The sequence below is a fragment of the Peromyscus leucopus genome, chromosome 22 (assembly GCF_004664715.2).
Source record: "Peromyscus leucopus breed LL Stock chromosome 22, UCI_PerLeu_2.1, whole genome shotgun sequence".
NCBI classification, from domain to species: domain Eukaryota; kingdom Metazoa; phylum Chordata; class Mammalia; order Rodentia; family Cricetidae; genus Peromyscus; species Peromyscus leucopus.
The window spans coordinates 49,557,207-49,578,587 of NC_051081.1; the positions used below are offsets into that span (position 1 = coordinate 49,557,207).

The window sequence follows — 21,381 nt, forward strand, 5'->3', positions numbered from 1 at the left end:
CCTTCCTTTCTTCTTCCTTCCTTCCTTCCTTCCTTCCTTCCTTCTTCTTCCTTCTTTCTTTCTTTCTTTCTTTCTTTCTTTCTTTCTTCTTTCTTCCTTTCTACCTCCATCCAAGTGAAGCCGGGATTCTTGACTGCAGCAGTAAAGAATTTCAGAAGGGGACAGTAGGAAGAGGAGCTGGGTTTATTAGGAAGTGGTTATCGGTTAAACAAAGATTTGAGCGCGTGCGTTAGTAGAGAGATGTTCAGGAGGGTAGTGCTCGCCCAAGCCCCGGAGTCTCCCGGTTGGTGGCTCTGAAGTTCCATCTCAAAGGGCTGTTGAGGGATTTCAGTGAGATGGAGGGTGCTCCTGAGACCCCCTGAAGAGGGTTGTACCCCGTAGGCTCTCATGGAGTTGCTCGGAAAGTTGTCTCTACTGTAAACAGAGATTACGGTTTGGGGGGAGAGAGCCCCTCATGTGGTGGTGTGATTGTGGGCTGTCCTTACACACACACACACACACACACACACACTCCCTTGGATGTTTTCCTGATAACGTGGTCCCCTGCCGGTGGCACTCTTTGGGAAGGTGTGCGACCCTCAGGAGGCGGAGCTTTGCTGGAGGAAGTGGGTCACCGGGACAGGCAGTGAGATTTGATAGCCAGGCGCCCGCTGGTATAGGCAGCAGCTTCCTGTCCCTGCCGAAACGGACTGCATCCCCTTGAATTTAAACCAAGAGAGGCCCTTCCTTGCTTCTGCCTAAGAAAATTAAATAATCCACCTACCACGAATGAAGCCACGGGTGTGATCTCCAGCACCGTGTATTATATACGGGGCATGATGGTGAAGGGCCCAGGAATCTAGAAATAAAATGTTATAAGCTTAAGAGATGGAAACTGACAGTCATCAGCTCGAAAGGTTAACTCCTAACAACGGCTGTCTGCTTAACAGCCAGGTCCTCTGTCAATAGCCAGGGGTTAACTTTTAACCCCTTTGCCCCTCATAGCCAACAACTGGGCAAGTTAACTTTTTTTTTTTTTTTTTTTTAGTTGTTTTCTTTTTTTTTTTTTTTTTTTTTTTTTTTTTTATTTTTCCGAGACAGGGTTTCTCTTGTGTAGCTTTGCGCCTTTCCTGGAACTCACTGTAGCCAGGCGCCTCGAACTCACAGAGATCCGCCTGCCTCTGCCTCCGAGTGCTGGATAAAGCGAGCGTCACACCGCCCGGCCCAAAGTTAACTTTTAATAGTTGTTCCTACGTGACTTCTAGCATGCATCCCATGCCTGATGTTTCTACGTGACTTCTAGCAAGCACTCTCTGCCTAATGCTTTCCCCCTTACTATAAAAAGGGGCTCATAACCCCCCTCCAACTGCCACAGCCCTAAAATCCAACTCTGGCTATGGTCTCAGCTAGCTGATAAGCTTTTGTGCCCACGGTGATTTTTTTATTTTATTTCTTTCTTTGTTTTCTTCTGGAATAAAGTTTTTAATAGACTTTAGTGGTCTGTCCCCCATTATTGAGAGACCCCGGACCCAACAATGGGAACACGCTTGCAATCCCAGCACACAGGTCATCCTCAGCCACAAAGCAGGTTTGAGGCCAGCCTGGGCTACATGAGACCACGCCTCAAAAGAGAAAACATCATGACCTTGTTTGCAAAAGCCCCAGAAGATTGCAAATTCACATCTCAAAAAATGTATGTGCTCAGAACTTAAATGTGGTCCACTGCTATTTTAACATACTCTGGGGTTTGTTTGTTTGTTTGTTTGTTTTGGTTTTTCAAGACAGAGTTTCTTGGTGTAGCATTGGCTTTCTTGGAACTAGCTCTGTAGACCAGGCTGGCCTCAAACCCTCAGAGATCCATCTGTCTCTGCCTCTCAAACACTGGATTAAAGGCATGTGCCACCACCGCCCGGCTATTTTAATATTCTTATTTGGCAGTATCTCTCTGAAAGAATACTGTTGCCATGCCAGAGAATGTCACAGCGAGCGTTGTTCATTGTGAAGAAGTTCCTGACTCTTCACTGGTGAGCAGTTTCAACCAGACACCGCATCAAGGATCCCTTCCCTGCACGCATCCCTTAATTTCCCTCTTTCTATCCTGCACCAATGGCTGCAGTCACAGGTCAGCAGGTAACAGAAGGGATCAGGTCCCCCTCCTTGACCTCACCCAGACCCCAAGACCTTGCCACCCTGTGGGAGCCCGTTCTCGGGTTCCTCGTGGCTTTACCCAGCAGGTCCGCATAGAGGATGATTAGGACCGCGGGCCTGAGTGCAGGTGTCTGAGATGGCCTGCACTTGGCTGTGCTGGGGGAGGAGGTCTTTTGCTCCACCCCTTGGCGTCTCTATAAAAACCCTGGACCAGAGACAGTTGGGGCCGTTGGAAAAGGTTCCAGGCCCTCTCGAGGCTATCCTGTATTTTCTATCTGTTTATCTCCACACTCTAAATCCTTCTATCTAATATTTCCTGCTGCTTGCACTCAAGAAAACTCTGGGAAGCTGTGGGGTTGGTGGGTAAACGCCCCACACCACCCCGCTTCTCCTGGGCTTCTCGGGAAAGGTTTCTGCCTCTAGTTACCCACTGGGAAGGCCAGGAAGGTGACTGTGGAGGCAGCAGGGCTTCCGGAAGGAAGCTTCTGCCCCTGCGGGTGTTGTTCAGGTGCTCTGGGTGACCCCACTTCCCAGACAAGGAAACTGAAGCTCAGATAGCCAGTAATTGGCCCAGAAATGGAAAGTCAGGGACTGGGCTCAGTTGGCAGAGTGCATGCCTAGCATACATGAAGCCCCAAGTCAGCTCCACGGTGCCACATAAACTGGGTGTGGGGGTGCACACCTGGAACCCAGCATTTGGGAGACGGGAGGAGGAGGGTTACTATTGTCTTAGGGTCACTATTACTGTGATGAAACACCATGGCTAAAAGCAACTTGAGGAGTTAAGGGTTTATGTGGCTCACACTTCCATATCATTGTTCATCATCTAAGGAAGTCAGGACAGGAACTCTCACAGGGCAGGAACCTGGAGGCAGGAGCTGATGCAGAGGCCACGGAGGGCTGCTGCTCACTGGCTTGCTCCCCATGGCTTGCTCAGCCTGCTTTCTTACAGAACCCAGGACCACCAGCCCAGGGATGACCCCACCCACCATGGGCTGGGCCCTCCCCATCAGTCACTGATTAAGAAAATGCCCCACAGGCTTGCCTACAACCCTATCTTATGGAGGCATTTTCTTAATTGAGGCCCCCTCCTCTCTGATGACTCTAGCCAGCCAGGAATAACATAATAACAACGATTGTGAAGGAAAGCTCATGAGGGGACCGTGGAAAGGCAGAGCCTGACTCCAAAGCTACTTCGTGGACCTGCCTGTCAGCACACAGCTAACCACACTGGAGCTCGTCCTGAAACTTCCACCCTGTGGATCACAGAAAACAGCAAGCAGAGCGAGGCGGACACAGAAGACCGCGACGCCTCCCCCTGTGACGGTCTCTGGCCAGCCCAGCTGCTCACCAGCATCCCGTCAGCATCAGGGTGGAGCACCCGGGATGGAGCACCCGGGGTGGAGCACCCGGGGTGGAGCACCGGAGCTTGTAACAGCAGCATTGGCAGCCTGGATAAAGCGGGAAAGTCAAGAGAGCGAAGACTCCCAGATAAACCGTATCTGCCCCGAGCAAAGATCACAGGGGCGAGGTGGGGGCAGGAGGAGGGGGGAGGAGATGGGGGCAGGAGGAGGGGAGGGGGGGGGGGGGGGAGGAGGGGAGGGGGAGGAGATGGGGAGCAGGAGGAGGGAGAGGAGATGGGGAGCAGGAGGAGGGAGAGGAGATGGGGAGCAGGGGCAGGAGGAGGGAGAGGAGATGGGGAGCAGGAGGAGATGAGCAGGAGGAGGAGGGAGAGGAGATGGGGAGCAGGAGGAGATGAGCAGGAGGAGGAGGTAGAGGAGGAGGGGAGCCTCTGTTTCCAACAGCCCTGACACAGTGAGTGCCCTGGTCTCGACAGGTCCTAGGCCCCTCATTCACCATCCTCAGGTAAAAGATGGCGGAAGAGAGGAGAGGCCAGGGAGGAACCTTCAGAAAGCTGCCACAGGACAACAGAACAGAAAGGAGAGAGGGACAGGGAAGGCAAGGAGGAGGTGACAGCTTACCAGTGAGGATGTCACCAGACCCAACGGGAACTGCCACGGAGTCTCCCACTGTCAATTAAACAACAAAAACGAGTAAAGCAGTCATCTAGGAAGCAGGGGCAGTGAGAGGAGACATTAGAGCCTGGGCGCAGGCGGAGCACACGAGAGAACCCAGGCTGATGAACCGAGGCCTGAAGGGAGAAACCAATCACGTGAGGGGGACAGACCGGGAGTGAGGCGCACAGCACAGGGACCCGGGTTCAGATCCCCAGAACCCGTGGGAAAGCCAGGCGGGCACAGAGGCCCACAGAACCCCAGTGTGGACGCCAGAGCAAGCTGCCCAGGCAGACTAGCCCGAACAGTGCGCCCCAGGCTGTGATGGACCTGCCTCAGGGTGTGAGGTGGAGAGAGATCAGTGAACACATCCAGTGTCAGCTAAAGGCTTCCATCCTCTGCACACACACGTGCACCACACATACTACACACAACACACAGACACACACACACACCACACACACACAGAGACACACACACACCACACAGACACACACACACACACACACACACACAGAGACACACCACACACACACACACCACACACACACAGAGACACACACACACCACACAGACACACACACACACACACACACACACACACACACAGGCAATAGCAACACCGGAACCCCTAGGCTTGGCGGCCCACACCTTTAATCCCAGCACTCAGGAGGCAAAGCCAGGTGGATTTCTGTGAGTTCAAGGCCAACCTGGTCTATGTGGTGAGTTCCTGGCTATTCTGGGCTATATAGAGAAAGCTTGTCTCAAAAAAAGAAAAAGAAAAGTCAAAAAAGAAAAAAAAAAATCATTCAGGGGCAGAAGGGAGGGAGGAGCACTCATCTGGGGCAGTGGAGGAGGGAGGAGCACTCATCTGGGGCAGAGGGAAGGGAGGAGCACTCAGCTGGGACAGTGGGGAGGGAGGAGCACTCAGCTGGAACAGTAGAGGAGGGAGGAGCACTCAGCTGGGACAGTGGGGAGGGAGGAGCACTCAGCTGGGACAGTGGGGAGGGAGGAGCACTCATCTGGGGCAGTGGGGAGGGAGGAGCACTCATCTGGGGCAGTGGGGAGGGAGGAGCACTCATCTGGGGCAGTGGGGGAGGGAGGAGCACTCATCTGGGGCAGAGGGGAGGGAGGAGCACTCATCTGGGGCAGTGGGGAGGGAGGAGCACTCAGCTGGGACAGTGGAGGGAGGAGCACTCATCTGGGGCAGAGGGAAGGGAAGAGCACTCATCTGGGGCAGAGGGAAGGGAGGAGCACTCATCGGGGGAGTGGGGAGGGAGGAGCACTCATCTGGGGCAGTGGAGGGAGGAGCACTCATCTGAGGCAGAGGGGAGGGAGGAGCACTCAGCTGAGGCAGAGGGGAGAGAGGAGCACTCATCTGAGGCAGAGGGGAGGGAGGAGCACTCAGCTGAGGCAGAGGGGAGGGAGGAGCACTCAGCTGAGGCAGAGGGGAGGGAGGAGAACGCAGCTGAGACAGAACAGGGAGCACTCAGCTGTGGTGGGGGAGTACTCTGGGCTGCAGAGTCTGGGCTAACAGACCCCTTCTCCCACAATGGTTGACCAGATAGACAGCAGGTTGGGGACAGACGGCAGACACAAGACTATTCTTTCCATCCGATTTCATGACACACGTTAGAATTATAAAGAAGCCTTAAAAATGGCGGACCAAAAGCCCTCCCCCAAGCACTCTAACAAATCCACTCATGCCCTTGCAGTTCGACCCTCTCGTGCTGAAAGCAAGGTGCTCAGGGACGGGGGCAGCTCGGGCCAAGGCAAGGGCTGGGCTTGGAGCCTTGAGCCCATGTTCCAACCAGCTCTGCTTCTCGTTAGCAGTGCAGCCTCAGGTCCATGCTCCCGGCCCAGAGCATCTCCCTAGAGGCAGCTGAGGATCCAGCTGGGGCAGTGGGGAAGGGAGGAGCACTCAGCCGTGGAGGGGGAGCACTCTGAGCTGCACAGTTTCATCTGAGAGTACGACAGAGGACCTGTCCTCCTTTATCCCGGCTGCCTCCAACGCACTGCAGACCCCCGGGCTCTGAGATCACCTGCCCAATCTAGGAAGGCCAGACAGATGTGAACGGAGAAAAGAATGGAGTGGACTGGCCCCCAGACAGCAGCCTCCGTCCGGCTTGTAGTCCCTGCTCCAGTGAGACATTGCCTGTTCCAATCCTGTGCTGGCTCCTGGCTCAATGGGCTTTGTCTCAGAGATATGGTTCTATTTTGAATCCACATGACATTTAATGAAGTGGTTCTCAGGCACCAGACGGTGTGTGTGTGAGTTATGAAACCACACTTCTGATCCTCCACAGACCCCCCCACAGTGGCATGCAGGGCCTCTTGTGAGGGAGCCATACCATGTCACTTGAGAAGAACATACAGCACCTCCAGACCAGAGACACCTCTAAGTCCTAGGGGCAACAGCACCTCAATGGAACCTTCTTTCTGAGACCTGTTTCCCCCAGGGCTGGCTCCAGAGCGCTGGCCAATTTCATCAGTGTTGGCCTTGGCTTCTGGCTTGTCCCTCTGCAATCCAGTACGATAAACACCGCAGAGTCAGACTATTGAGAGAGGCAGGAAATCAATGTGGAGGGTTGCAAGCATTTAAATTATGACAAATGAGGGCTGGAGAGATGGCTCAGAGGTTAAGAGCACCGGCTGCTCTTCCAGAGGTCCTGAGTTCAATTCCCAGCACCCACGTGGTGACTCACAACCATCTGTAATGAGAGCTGGCACCCTCTTCTGTGTACATAATAAATAAATAAATCTTTAAAAAATATATAAAATAAAATGAGACAAAAGAGAACAGAACGCGAGAAAGTGCCTTGAACAGGGCGGGGTGGCTTGCTCTTGACACACAGCTGGTCTCCACATAAAAAATGAGCTGGTGAGCTGGGGGCTTATAGCTCAGTTGGCTGAGTGCTTGTCTAGCATGTCTGAAGCCTTGGGTTCAGTTCCCAGTGCCACATGGATTAGGCATGGTGAGCACAGATGTTCAAGGTCATGGCCAGCTACATTGTAAGTTCAATACCAGCCTGAGCTACGTGACTAAAGGAGACCCTGTCTCAACAACAAAAGCAACATGCCATGTTGTTCGGTGCTCACCTTTGATCCCAGCACTCAGGGGCAGAGGCAGGTGCGTCTGAGTTTGAGGCCAGACTGGGCTACATAGCGAGTTCCAGGACAGTCAGGGGTACACAAAGAAACCCTGGCTTGAAAAACCAACCAACCAGGGGCTGGAGAGATGGCTCAGGGCTGGAAAGATGGTTCAGAAGTTAAGAGCACTGGCTGCTCTTCCTAGAGATCCTGAGTTCAATTTCTGGCAACCACATGGTGGCTCACAGCCATCTACATATAATAAGATCTGATGCCCTCTTCTGGTATGTGGGCATACATGCAGACAGAACACTATGCATTATAAATAAATAAATCTTTAAGAAAGAAAGAGAAAAAGCAACCAACGAAAACAAACCAAAATAAAAAATAAGTCAGAGGCTTCTATGAAATGAAAATCTGATGGTGTTGGTCTCTGGGGCTGGAGGGGCTTGGAACACACTGTACGGCCCTTGCCATGGTTAGTTTTATCTATAAATTTGACACAACATGGAATCATCTTGGGAAGAGAATCTCGGTGACAGACTGTCTACGTTGGGTTGACCTGTGGGTACGTCTGTGGAGGGCTCTCTTAATTAGGTTAATTGGTATGGGAAGAACCAGCCCACTGCAGGCGGCCCCACTCCTTAGGCAAGGAGCCCTGCTCTGTCTAAGGTTGGAGAGAGTGAGCTGAGTGTAAACAAGCAGGCAAGTGCATTCACTTCTCTCCGTTCTCGATCGGGTGTGGAGTAGCTAGCTGCTTGGCAGTCCCTGCCTTGACTTCCGCACAATGGACAGCAACCTGGGATTGTAATACAATGAAAGAAACCCATTTCTCCCTCAAGTTGATTTTAGTCTCAGTGTTCCATCACAGCAACAGAAATGAATCTCAGAGGGCACAACAGACCCTTCAGACCTGGCCCTGTCCCCCACCTGCCCACCTGGTGCCTGAGACACCGACCACACTCTAGCCTTCCTCTTTCACAGATGTCTGCTTACAACAGAAAGACCATCCGTCTCCCTCTGAATCCTACAGCAGCCCTGGGGACCCCACTCTTGTGCTCAAGCTAGTTTTCAAACGTCACCGTCTGCCGGGCACGGTGGCAGATGCCTTTAATTCCACTACAAGGGAGACAGAGGGAGGTGGATCTCTCTGAGTTCAAGGCCAGCCTGGTCTATAGAATAAGTTCCAGGTCAGCCAGGGCTACACAGAGAAGCCCTGTCTCAAACAACAAAAAGTCACCACCCTCCAGCCAGAGCAATGAATTTGCACACCTCCCAATCCCCCCCATTCCCCACCCCCACCCCACCCCCACCATCAGAGCATATGAATGCTAATTGATTCTCCCCACAAGACAACCTTGTCCTCCCACACATACTTGCTGACGCTCCCCAGGTAAAGATGACCTCCTGAATTCCACAGAAGCAAAGATATAAAATGCTTCTGGAAGCTTTCTGTTCCGAAGGAAGTAGAGGCTTTCCAATGTCTCAACAACTTAGCTACTAAAAATAGCAATCCCACCTACGTGCCAGACAGTTTGTGGGCAATCGCTGAAGGGCCAGAATAGTAAGGTTGCTTGTATGTTTGGGGCCCAGAGGCTGAGTGTTAGGAGAGGGTGGGCAGCTGTATGCAGCTGGAGCTGCGGCCCAAAGTCCCAGGAATCTGGTGAGGCACAGGGCTGCCAAATGATGCCCTGCCAACAGTTCCATAACGCTAATTCCCTGGCCCCATCATATGGACATCTGCACAAGCCTCAGTTCCCAGGAAAACTACAAATGAAGCAAACTGCATTAGGGAGAGCTCTGAGACTTCACCTCTGCCCTCGGGAGAGCCCGCGGTGAAAGAGGAGGAAGCTCCCTACCACAGTCCCTCCAACTAAAGACACAGCACAGACCTGGCTCAGAACTGAGGGACGTGCGCAGGAGGGAAAGCCAGGGTGCGCGGGGACTCGGCCTTCTTCTGAGCTCTCTGGCCCCATGACCTGACGCTCCAGCTGCCTCTCTGCAGGTTGAAGGACCGTCACAAGCAAACCTGTGAACGGAGGGGAAATGGCAACCTGGGTGCGTGCCATGGACACCCACGGCTGTTGGGAGGACAGCCAGGATGAGTTAGGACAGCCAGGACGGGAGAGGGCAGGGTAAACAAGGGAAGAAGCGGGAAGCCCGAGTACCACCACCCATCCCGGTGCCCAGGGCTCTGCACTCAGAACCTCAGGTGGTCCCTATGGTGTGAGCCTCATGCGCCGGACACAGCAGCTTTCCCAGGCCAGTCATCCCTTCCCTGAACCATTTAAAAAGCATGTAGAGTCTCCTCTGGGGTGATAAACTCGGGTCTACACCGTTCAAGACCCAGAGTTTACAAAAGGGGTCCTGACTTGGCTTGGTCTGGGAAGGCTCCAAGTGCTCTCTAAATTGGGGCCGAAGGGTTGTGCTTACAGCCAATGTGGGGCCAGATAGCGAGCCGATGAGAAATGGGAGGTGGGGGGACGACTCTGGTCGGAGAGACTCCAGAGAGGGTGGGTAAAAACCCTGGACTGAGCCCGATGGAGGGCGAGGTCATGCAACATGATGTCACCCTCCATCGGGCTCCTCGTCCTCGACCATGAGCAAGGACGATCAGGTGAGAGGTGATGGTACCATGTAGAGAGGAGGCCTGATGCCGGGTGAGGAACGTCGGAAGGCAGGAGCTCCCTCTCCTGGCCACAGGTAAAATAGCAGCTGTCAGTGAGGCCTGGATCACCTCCTTAGCCTGGGTGGGGCTCCCCATGTCTGAACTGGGAAACAGGGTACGAGAGCTAAGCAGAAGGGTGCAGTTTATCATGCTTATGGGACACCTAAATAGGGCATCCCTTGTTGGGGAAAAAATGGAGACCATTCTAGCAAATGCTAGAGACAGTGATTCCTGCTGGGCCTACTTCCCCTTGGGACATCCACTCAGTATTTGCTCTGGGTAGCTCCACCGCCAAGCCAGTCACCTGAGGAATGATGAGACCCCACCACCTGGGGCCAGTGCCTCCTCTCTGGCCTGGCAGGACATCTGACCCGACACTCCTTGTAACCACATACTGATAACCACAGGGTGACACCTGGGATGCCTTAGGTGTCAGAAGCGCCCCCGAATCAGGTGCAGCCTGCTGGTCACCCGCGAGCAACAGGCGCAGACTAGGAAGTGGTCTCAAGCCCTGCTGCCTGACCCAGCAATCCTGCGTCGGCATGGCGGAGACCCCGGGATGGAAGAAAGAAGGTCTGAGGAGGAGGAGGGCAGAGAGGACCCGAGAGAGGAAGGCCCTTAACTCAGGTGTGCTGGCGCATGCCTTTGATCCAGCACTCAGGAAGCAGAGGCAGGGGAATTAGAATCCGGAGCTAGCCTGGTCTACATGAGTTCCAGGCCGTCTCTCGGGGGAGAGTATGGAGCTGGAGGGCCAGTGGGAGACAACGCCTGTGTTCGTTCCCATGAGTTCCGACTCCCAGTTCCCCAGAGGGTCAGCACCCCAGAAACTCCTTGGAAGAGAAGGCTCTGTGCCTCCTTTTCTGGCCAGCAGAATCATAGAGGAAAACTGGAAGGTGTGGACCCCTAGTTCTGCTGATTCCTTCCCCTACCCCACTGAGGGGGTGGATGGAACCTTTGAAGCCCCTGGCCCTAAGATCCCCCTGGGAAATCCCCTCAGAAGTTACATCACGTACACAACAGTTTTTATTTCTTTAAATGCAAAGTCCACTTCCTCCCTGCCAGGCAGCCCGCCACCGCTGACTGTCTCTCACATTCTAAACGATCTCGCAGAAATAAAACCTAACACCTTTGTCAATCATCGCTTCTGTCTGAAAACTGCAGACCAACCCCAAGAGGCGCATGGCAGACCGAGGGCTGCCCATGACTATGGAGGGGTCACAGCTGCGTTCTCCGTGATGCCCAGACACCAAGATGGTGTCTATACAGGAGGCAGTCTCATCTAAAGAGGCCATACTACATACATACCCTGCAGCCACCTACATTCAAGGCCTGGAACATCTTGCTAAGCAAAACCATTATCAGGAACTCCAGACGACTATCAGTAGGGCCACTGGTCCCCCAGTAACACTGAGATAGTGAGGGAGCCCTGCAGCCAAAGGGTATTAGCAAATCATCTTGTTTGCATTTCACAAAAGTAAACCTTTTTTTTTTTTTTTTTTTGTTTTTCGAGACAGGGTTTCTCTGTATAGCTTTGCACCTTTCCTGGAACTCACTCTGTAGCCCAAGCTGGCCTCGAACTCACAGAGATCCGCCTGCCTCTGCCTCCCGAGTGCTGGGATTAAAGGATTGCACCACCACCGCCCGGCAGTGTGCACTCTTAATGGCCATGCCAATGACTAGTAGAGTGGAAGAGAAAGGTTTCACAGATCTGCTCTCAGCAGGCAGGCTCCATCTCAGCAGACAAGGCCTCCATGTGTTCCCATGTCATGAAGTGCAGCCTTATATAAACCTGTCTGGAGCTTGTACAGAGCCAAAACCACATCTAAGACCAACGCACATCCCACACCGAGTCCCTTTTCTGAAGCTTACGCCAGGTAGCCCCATTTCTTCCAGACCCAAATGCCTAAGAATTTACAGGGTGAGCTGACCAGTCATGGGCTGCCCAGGCGCACCCCAGGTCAATCCAAGTGGCCCTTCCCCTATGGCATAAGACTTGTTCCTCCTACTGTCCCCAGGTCTGTCCACGGCAAGGCTGCTGTGACAACGGATCCCCTTGAAGCAGTAACCTGTCCTTCCCTGGGGGGTCCTGGCCACACCCTGGCCTTCCAGTCAGTTTACATCCCCTTGAACACAGACCCCAGACCAAACACTTCATCTCTTCTCAGTCTCCTGTCACCCACCCTTGAAGGTCACATGCTAGGTAGGCGGTACAGATGTGCCTAGAGAAGCACATCTGTACAGAAGCAGGAACGAGAGCATGCAAGGGCAGGAGCCACGCCACCTCCATAGATGTGGTGGTGTGGAGAAATCCACGTGGCCTTCTTTATCCCTCTGCAGCATGGCACACCAGGTCCACTCACTCAGCAAGTTCCCCACGGAGGGACTGCTGGGTCCTGGCCCCACAGCGAAGCCCAGAAGGGCCCAACAAGAGAGTCCCCAGCACAGCAGAGACAGGCCCCCAGAAATGGCCGCTTTGACAGTATCTCAGTTCACAGAGGCTGGAGAAATGTGAGGAGACAAGGACGGACCTGCGATAATACAGACTAGCCTGAACCCCAGATTCACACCAGTTGGAGGGGACAGCGGAGTCACTCCCTCTTGGAAGCCCTGCAGCTGGATGCTTTCGGATGAGAAAGTGGCCTAGCCAAGGTTGTCAGAATAAGAACTTCAACACCTGGAAGACTGAGCAGACTCGGGAGTCCAAGGCCATCCTGGAGTACGTATGTGAGACCAATCTTACTGTCCCCATCCCAAGTCAGGCATGGCAGTACACACCTGTAATCCCAGCATCCAAGAGGCTGAAGCTAGCCTGACCTGGTGCCACAGATCCCACACACAGGCCCGGGGTATATCTACTTCCTACATGTGCTATGTAAGAGGAAAATCTCCCCCAGAGCTGACAAGGAGGAAACAAGCCCCTTAGCTTCAATGAGAAACTTTCTAAAAACACAATGTAAATTTTACCCAAAGAACTGACACCAAGAACAGTTTCAGTTAAACCACTTAACACTTGTGTGCCATGCAATTTTGACTTTTTTTTTATTAATTTCAACAATAAAAATAATTTAAAAGTATAAACAATCTCATAGTACAAACAATAAAGAAAGCGACCAGGGGTCAAACAGCTGATACACATCAGTTAACACACTTGCTCTCGCTGTTTTGATGTAAGACAATTCCACTTATGTACCCCTAACCAGCCTCTCAAACTCACTAGGTGAATTCTAGATTATTCCCTAAACACAAAAACAGATCAATGCACATAAAAGCAGATTAATCCGCACTAGCTGTGAGCTGTATCTACTGGTCTGCATTTCAGCCGGACAATCTGAGTGGAATACACATTAACAGCCCATGTAGTACTGGTTTCTGGTGTTTAGGAATTCACCGGATAAAGCCAGGTATGGTGGCACAAACCTTAATACCAGTGTTTGGGAGACATAGGCAAGTTTAAGAGACTAACCTGGTCTACACAGCAAGTTCCAGGTCTCGTCAATTAATCAGTGGATCAAATTTCAATAGTACTTGTTCACACAATCAAAAGTCTCCTGCATCTTTTAGGAGAGCAGATTTCAGCCACAGCTTTACTACTGACAAAAATCAAGAGTGTGTGTGGGTCACTACTGAAAATCCTACCTTATAAAGCCTTTTCAGGACTCCATACAAACTAGAAATGGAGCAAAGTATAACTTTGGGAAAAAAAAAGATACTGCTTTTCATACAAATGAAGACCAGGCCTGGGCTAACCAGCAAGTGTTCCAAATGCCGCCTAGGTTTCTAGAGACTCAAAGCTGGAAGTTCTATGAAGCAGGAGATGCCCTAATCTCTGGGATAACATTCACCCTGTCCATGACTAGCACCAGCAGGCTAATGCCTAGATCGCACAGGACGGACTACATCACTTAGATTTTCATCAGCTGCCATGAGTGGCAGAGAGAACACTTGGTGCTTGGTCTAGAAACCAAATAAACCAGGCTTTCCTCCTCCTCGACTATGTGCAAAGTGCCAGTTTTATTTACAAACTTAAGTAAACTCTAGAGTCCACAGGAAGGAGTGGAAGAGGCCGACATCTTTAAACGGCCTTGCGGCAACTCAATGTTTAGTCCTGCTTGCTGGAGGGCCGCCTCTCACAGAGCCGGATCAATGCTGTTATCGGGCGCGGTGAGCCAAAGGTGACCAAGGGCAGGATCTCCCCTTTGGTTGTGAAACATCCTCTCTTCTTCTAGTGACCCACTAGCAAAAAAAGCACCGACTGAAGTAGCTACACAGCTTTTAGACACCGGACAACATATTTAATGACCATTCATGGTGTAGCTAGTTGATTGGCTGTTTTTGTTTTTTTGGGTTTTTTTTGCTGATTTTTTTTTTTTTATGACAAGGGAGGAAAATCAGCAAAGAGCACCGTCAGTTTACTTAGAAATCAGCATCCAAGGTAAAAGAATTCTCCGTTGAACTCGACATCACCCCCATCCTCTGGTATTCGCCCACTCGCTTCTCAAAGAAGTTTGTCTTTCCTTCTAGTGAAATATTTTCCATGAAGTCAAATGGATTCTCTACTTTGAAAATCTGAAAAAGTCACATCAAGATATAAATCCTGAAAACAAGTAAAAAAAAAAGGGGGGGGGGGGGGAGGCCATAAATAACACTTTACCTTGTTAAAGCCCAGCTCCAGCATCAGCCTGTCGGCCACGAACTCAATGTACTGCTTCATCAGGGTGCAGTTCATCCCGATGAGCTTCACGGGCAGGGCCTCCGTGAGGAACTCCTAGAGGCCGAGCAGAGCTCCTGAGCACCCTGAAGCCTGGGACCCCGCCAGCAAGTGCAAGGGCCACCCGCACCCATCACCCACCTGCTCTATCCTCACGGCGTTGACAATTATTTCTTTTACCCTCTGCTCCGATGGCTTGTGTACCAGGTGCTTGAACATCAGGCAGGCAAAGTCACAGTGTAAACCCTGGAAGGGAACGTTCAAGACCACTGTGAGGCTGAAGACGCCTGCCGTTCACACGTGTGGACTAAAATCGCTCTATCCATCTTTGTAGTCTGGCTACACCAAGAGCACGTGGCTTGTCAAAAGGAAGGTATTTAGGCCTGGTATGGTAGTACACACTGGCATGATCACCCATGGGTTTGAGGCCACATTGGCCTATATTGTTCCAGGCTATAGACTACCAAAAAATAAAATGCAATAACAAAAAAATGGAGGAGAATAAAGCAAGTGGCCTGGGCGGCGGTGGCGCACGCCTTTAATCCCAGCACTTGGGGGAGGCAGAGGCAGGCGGATCTCTGTGAGTTCAAGGCCAGCCTGGGCTACCAAGTGAGTTCCAGGAGAACCAGGGCTATTATACAGCGAAATCCTGCCTTGAAAATCAGAAACCAGAAAAAAAGAAAAGAAAGCAGGTGTTTAACTGCCAATTATGATGCCAAGGCTATCCCAACTCAAGACCGTCAAAGCTGCCACCTACAATAGCGTAAGGCCAGACCTATCCTTCCGCTTTCCCAAGAGGCTTATCTTTGCTCAGCTATCTATCTCCACACAGCCTCGAGCTCCAGTTCTCCTAACAAGGAGGGTCAGGTAGCTTTTAGATACAATTTCAGATGCGGTAAACCAGTGACTCTTACTTAGCGCATCAGGCTTCAGTAAGTCTCAGGGCTCATCTTCCTACACAGGAAGAGAATCACCTGCCCTGCCCACTGGGCTCCGGGGATGGTGGGATTCCTGCTCCTTGCCTTTCAGGTTGGACCAACTATTAAGTACAGATACTTTCTCCTGTCTTTCCTCAGTCTACTCCAAAGACCTACAGGATCCTAAGGAAACTCTTACCTCACATCAGGGTCTTACCAATTAATTAGCCTGTAAGTAAAGACACACAAGGGGTGTCTTACGACACCCTAGAAATCCTATCCAGAGCTTTTATTTGTGCATTCAAGCCTACAGGGTAATAGGAACATATGTACTAAGAATAGGGGCAGTTGCAATTCATTCCTTAAGGTATTTTACTGCTTGCTGACTATACATATGATTGAATTCACACATTAAATGTGGATACAGGGCTGAGAATGTGCCTCAGTGGCAAGAATACTTGCCTAGCAAACATGAGACCCTGAGCTGGATCCCCAAGACTTGAGAGGGCTCAGCAGTCAGTCATGAGGAGCATTTACTGCCCCTTCAGGAGCCTGGTTCAGTTCCCAGCACCTACACGGAGGCTCCCAAGTGTCTGTAACTCCTGTCGGGCATGGCACTACCTTCTGCCCTGTGCAGGCCAACACCTGTACATAACGAATGCTTTCTTTGAAAGTGGTTCCTCCTCATGTCTCAGGTCCCTGTCCGTCAACACAGGAGCACACATCTAAGAGCTGCAGATCAATTACATACTCACCTCGTCTCTGCTGATAAGCTCATTGGAAAATGTAAGGCCGGGCATCAGTCCCCGCTTCTTGAGCCAGAATATGGATGCGAAAGAACCAGAGAAGAAGATGCCTTCCACGGCGGCGAAGGCCACAACACGTTCTCCTAGGAAGAGCCAATACCAAAATGTTCTCAGCGAGGGCTCGGTGTTCTCAGCCCGGGGCCACCGTCCAGTGACATTACTTGGACAGTCCAGTTCAGGCGTAAGGGAGAAAAGGTGTCCTTACCGTACGTAGCCTCTTTGTCCCCAATCCAACGCAGGGCCCAGTCCGCCTTCTTCTTTACACAAGGCATCGTCTCGATAGCATTGAAGAGATACTCCCTGCAGGCAGAAGCACAGCGTGGATTACGCTACCACAGACCCCATAGCACAACCGCTGTAGTGTGGGCCGATTCACTGCTTCTGCCCCACATCAGCTTTCCATCCTGACGCTGAAGGGCCACCCTAACCCTGACTCTTCGTCCCCTACCTCCATCACATAAAAGCCTTCTTTATTCTTCTATAGACGCTAGTGTAGAGTAACATTTCACTAAACTGGCCTAAAATTCATCTTTTGACTCAGTTGTGAGAGTATGTAATTCCCCCCATTTTTAATACTCACTGTGGCCACGTCTATTTATTTAGTGTGTGTGAGTGTTCTACCTGCATGTATGATGCATCCCTGCTCACCAGAAGAGGGCATCTCAGATCCCACTGCAGATGGCTCTGAGACACCATGTGGTTGCTGGGAATTGAACTCGGGACCTCTGGAAGAGCAGCTGGCACTCTTAGCCACTGAGCCATCTCTCATAGCCACGTTTTTTAAATCTAATTTTTTATGTATGAGTGTTTTGCCTGAATGTATCTTTGCACCATATGCATGCAGTGCTGGTGGAGGCCAGGAGGGGGCATCATATCCCCCCTTGTAACAGGTGTTAATTTAAAACAGTTGTGAGCTGCCCCAACCTAGGAACCAAAAATAGATCATTTGAAAGAGCCACAAGCGTTGGCGGTGGTGGCGCATGCCTTTAATCACAGCACTCGGGAGGCAGAGCCAGGCAGATCTCTGTGAGTTCGAGGCCAGCCTGGTCTACAGAGTGAGTTCCAGGACAGGCGCAAAGCTACACAGAGAAACCCTGTCTCGAAAAAGCAAAGAGCGAGCCACAAGCACTCTTAACCACTGAGTCACCTCTCCTGGTGTGTTGTTTGGTGTGAGAGAGCTCTTCTCTTGGCAATGCGGCTGCTGGTCTCTGGGATGCCGGGATTACAGACGTGAGCTACCACACACTGGACCTTATTCCAGTAACTAATAAAGTGAGCTTAAGACCCACAGGCACTAGAAATATCTACAGTCTCAGTCATTCTGCCCATGCTCCCTTTATGAACAAAACTACTTGAAGTAAGTTCATGCGTCCTGAGTACCTTAGTGTACACCATGTGGATACTCACCTCTCCTTGGGATCTTTAATGTAGGTGTCAATCAGGAGACTGTACATTTCAGAATGTATGTTTTCCATGGCAATTTGGAAGCCATAGAAACAGCGGGCCTCCGTGACTTGAACTTCCTGGCTAAATCGCTCCACCTGGTGGTAATAAAATAAAGGTAAACCTGAAAATCCACCGGCTGCGTCACCTTTGCCCTCTGAGCCTGCTGGGATTGGTCCCAGCCCTCAGGCACCCGCAGGCAGGAAAATCTTTGAGTCTGAGGCCATCTTGGCCTACTTACAGAGTTCTAGGTCAGCCAGAATTACAGTGAGAATTCGTTTCAAAAATATAAGTAAAACATAAACTAGTTTGCTCCTATCTATATAATACAGTTCTTCACGATTCTGCAATAAAGCTCATCATTTTACGTCATACACTCAATTTACCATCAGGAAATAAGACTCTGATTTTGCTGGGTTTTTAACAAAACTTTTAACTTTATTGTTTGTTTTTCGAGACAGGGTTTCTCTGTTGTAACAGTCCTGGCTGTCCTGGAACTCACTTTGTAACCAGGCTGGTCTTGAGCTCACAGAAATCCGCCTGCCTCTGGGCATGCGCCACCACTGCCCAGCTAAAACTGTTTTTTTTATGTGCATAGGTGTTTTGCCTGCATGTATGTCTGTGCACCAGAAAAAGGCGCCAGTCAGATCCAGTGGAAATTACATTGGAGTTACATACAGCAAGCGCTCTTAACCGCTGAGTCATTCTCCAGGCCTGGCAGGGTTTAACATTTTATTATTCACCCATTCTCTTTTGGTTAATCTACTTATAATAAGAAATATACAACCAAATTATTAGAGAAAGCCACAGAAAGTGTGGTAGGTACAAAGACAAAACGTACCACTGCATCTTAAGAGAGGAAAAGCTAAGATGAATGCTAACATACACATTCAGGGTTCTTAAAGATTTTATTTTACTTGTGTATGCCGCCTTTGAATGGGTACGTGCATGTACAGGCAAGTGCCCAAGGAGGCCAGCGAGAGTCGTCAGATCCCCCTGGGGCTGGAGTCACAGGCAGATGTGAAGCCACCCAATAGGGGTACTCACAACAGCACTTGGGTCTTCTGCACAAGCAGGAAGTGTGTTAACCAACGAGTGGGGCCATCGCCCCAGCCCCCATTCACAGAACAAGATAAAAAGTCAAACACCACTGCTACCTCTGTAAGTGAATTCTAGGTACGTCATGCAAACTCACCAAGTTCTCATTAACTATGCCGTCACTTGCTGCGAAGAAAGCCAGAACGTGGGATATGAAATGTCTCTCGTCGGGTTTCAGAGCCTCCCAGTGCTGGATATCCTTGGAGAGGTCCACCTGACGTTTAGAAGTTAACAATTTTACCGGATAAAATTGCAGGAGCTCCCCTCTCTCACACACAGACAGACAGACACACACACACACACACACACACACCACACCCTTAAAAACTTAAGTCCCCTACACCATCTGCTGACTGCGTTCCTCACATCCAGAATCCCCCTGGCTCATGAAAATACCTGGTGCCTCTGCCAGCAACCACTCCCACGCTTAACCCTAGGCGCATCTTCGTTTAACGCTGGCCACGCAGGGGCCTTCTGACCCAGCAAGCCCTGAATGATTACCTCCTCGGCCGTCCAAAAGGAGGCCTCCGCTTTCTTGTACATCTGCCAGATGTCATGGTATTTGATGGGAAAGATGACGAAGCGGTGGGGATTTTCTCTCAGTAACGGCTCATCCTCAACGCTGGGGTTAGCAGAGACTTTGCTTTCCTGTCGGGTGACAAAAAAAACCCCACCACCCCCAAAAATGCCAAGTGAACCATAGGAAATTTTCCAGCGTCTCTCATCAGAGCAAATACATTCCAGGGCTGTCGATCCCTCCTGTGGTCAGCTGTCACTCGGCATGCTAAGTGTCACCCTCCTCGCAGGGAGGCCCACCCGGGGGAGACACTTTGGCGGGAAAGGGGAGAGACGGACAGACAGCTGGGACAATGCAGCTTTGGCGCCAACAACGGCGGGCGCCCCCTGGCGGCAGCTCCGGGGACCCCCAACACTTTCGGCCTCGCCGGGAGCCACTCACCGGTTCGGCCGGGTCCTGTAAGATTCTCCTCGCAGCCTTGCTGGCCAGGACGCGAGTGGCGCTGACGGCCGGCGGCTGCAGGGACACATGCGTGCGTGTGAGCGGCGGTGGGAAGCCCTCCACCCTGCCCGGGTCCGGGACCCCACACCCTGCCCCGTGCAACCCCGCCTGCACCCGGGCGGCTGCTCGCTCACCGTGTTCTCCTTCTCGGCCAGGCTGAGCCGCTTCAGCGGCGACACCTTCAGCTGCTGCTGGTCGGTGATGGTGGCGAGCGGGACGCGGACGGAGAGCATGGCGAGCGAGAGCAGCGGCTGAGGCGGCGAGAGGAGAAGCGAGGCAGCGGGACCCGGGGGGTTTGCAGCCGAGCCGGCCCGGCCCCAGCACCTTTTAAAAGGCCGGCGCCGCGCGCGCGCGCGCTCGGGAGGGGGCGTGGTCGCCGCTCCTGACGCTCCTCATTGGTCGAGGCTGGGCCCCGCCCCCCCGGACGCCGAGCGCGGGAGATTTTGAGCTGCGCCGCCGGCCTTCGGCACAAAGACCTCCCCCGCTCTCCCGCCCCTTCCACCGAGTCTGCGCCGGCCCCGGGGCGAGCGGGCGCTCGCGGGGCCGGAACCGTTTGGGGTGGCGAGCGGCTCGCCGATTGGAGAGCACCCGGGGCGCGGGAACGCGGGGGCGTTGCCGCCGAGGTGGGTGGGTGCCGTGGGTGGCGAGACCCCGCGGGGCGCTGGGACACGTCGCCGTCCCCGTCTCTTGCGTCCCTAGTCTGGGGGTGACGGGGGTGGGGGCTAGGGCCGCAGTTCCAGAATCACCCGGGACCTGGTTTCTTAAAGGTTCGGGGTCCCCGTGGGGAGGGCTTTAAACGAGGGTTCCCGTTAAAAAAAAAAGAATTCCAGAAAGTTCAGGGGATGATTACGAGCCATACGTTCATTTTACGACTCATTGAGCGTCCAATAGTCGGAAGACGAGTTTGAAAATTCCAGTGGTCAGGGTGGAGACAGGAACTCGCGTCCTCATCTGGTTTTGTAGCCGGCTTTTCTGACTTGCCCTGGGGAGGGGCACCGAGATACCAGAGATTAGATGCGGGCTAGGGAACGCTGAGATCCCGGGGAGGAACGTGCAGCCTGGGGATGCTCCCGCTGCGGACACCCTCGGGGGGTGGCGGGTGAGGGAGGCTCCTCTCTGCTTGAAGCTCTCTGGAGGTAGATGTGGTGAAAAAAATCACCCAACACAAAGTGGCGGCTCCGACTTTAGGCCTACGGTTCTGTTTTCCGCCTCGCCCGCGGCTCTTTGCAGTTGAAACAAATGGCAGAGATGGACATTTGCACCAACACACCACACACACACCAGTATCCATCCCCCAAACAAGTGGTCCCCCCGACCCTTTTAGAACGATCTTAGTATCCTAGACTGGCCTCAACCTCCACGTGTAGTTGAAGATGACCTTGAACAGATCTCTTCCTGCCTCCAGCTCCCAAGTGTGGACATTACAGACAGGCCATCCACCACGGCGCAATTTATACGGTGCTGAGGACAAAACCCAGGATTTCTTCCATG

At 52.2% G+C, this 21,381-nt stretch overlaps 1 protein-coding gene across 2 annotated transcripts; it reads right to left on the minus strand.

The window, feature by feature from the left end:
• Positions 1 to 12,915: 12,915 nt before the first annotated feature.
• On the minus strand, positions 12,916 to 20,222 carry Rrm2 (ribonucleotide reductase regulatory subunit M2). 2 transcript variants are annotated; one of them, XM_028877695.2, is made up of 10 exons: positions 20,025 to 20,222; positions 19,831 to 19,905; positions 19,374 to 19,520; positions 18,970 to 19,086; positions 17,739 to 17,872; positions 16,537 to 16,631; positions 16,281 to 16,414; positions 14,750 to 14,854; positions 14,552 to 14,665; positions 12,916 to 14,466 (listed from the first exon to the last, which is right to left on the minus strand). In XM_028877695.2, the coding sequence occupies exons 1-10, from the start codon at positions 20,121 to 20,123 to the stop codon at positions 14,314 to 14,316; spliced, it is 1,173 nt and encodes a 390-aa protein (XP_028733528.1). In that variant the 5' UTR covers positions 20,124 to 20,222; the 3' UTR covers positions 12,916 to 14,313. The 2 variants fall into 2 exon arrangements, with proteins under 2 accessions (XP_028733528.1, XP_028733529.1); XM_028877696.2 differs by lacking the exon at positions 19,831 to 19,905.
• Positions 20,223 to 21,381: the final 1,159 nt, after the last annotated feature.

Excerpts from the sequence above, each read along its gene's own strand:
- Rrm2 (XM_028877695.2), bottom strand. The coding sequence starts at position 20,123 with ATGCTCTCCGTCCGCGTCCCGCTCGCCACCATCACCGACCAGCAGCAG. Across the intron at positions 16,415-16,536 it reads GGACAAAGAGGCTACGTACG|GAGAACGTGTTGTGGCCTTC; the intron begins GTAAGGACACCT and ends GGCTCTTCCTAG. Across the intron at positions 14,666-14,749 it reads ACGCCGTGAGGATAGAGCAG|GAGTTCCTCACGGAGGCCCT; the intron begins GTGGGTGATGGG and ends CTCGGCCTCTAG.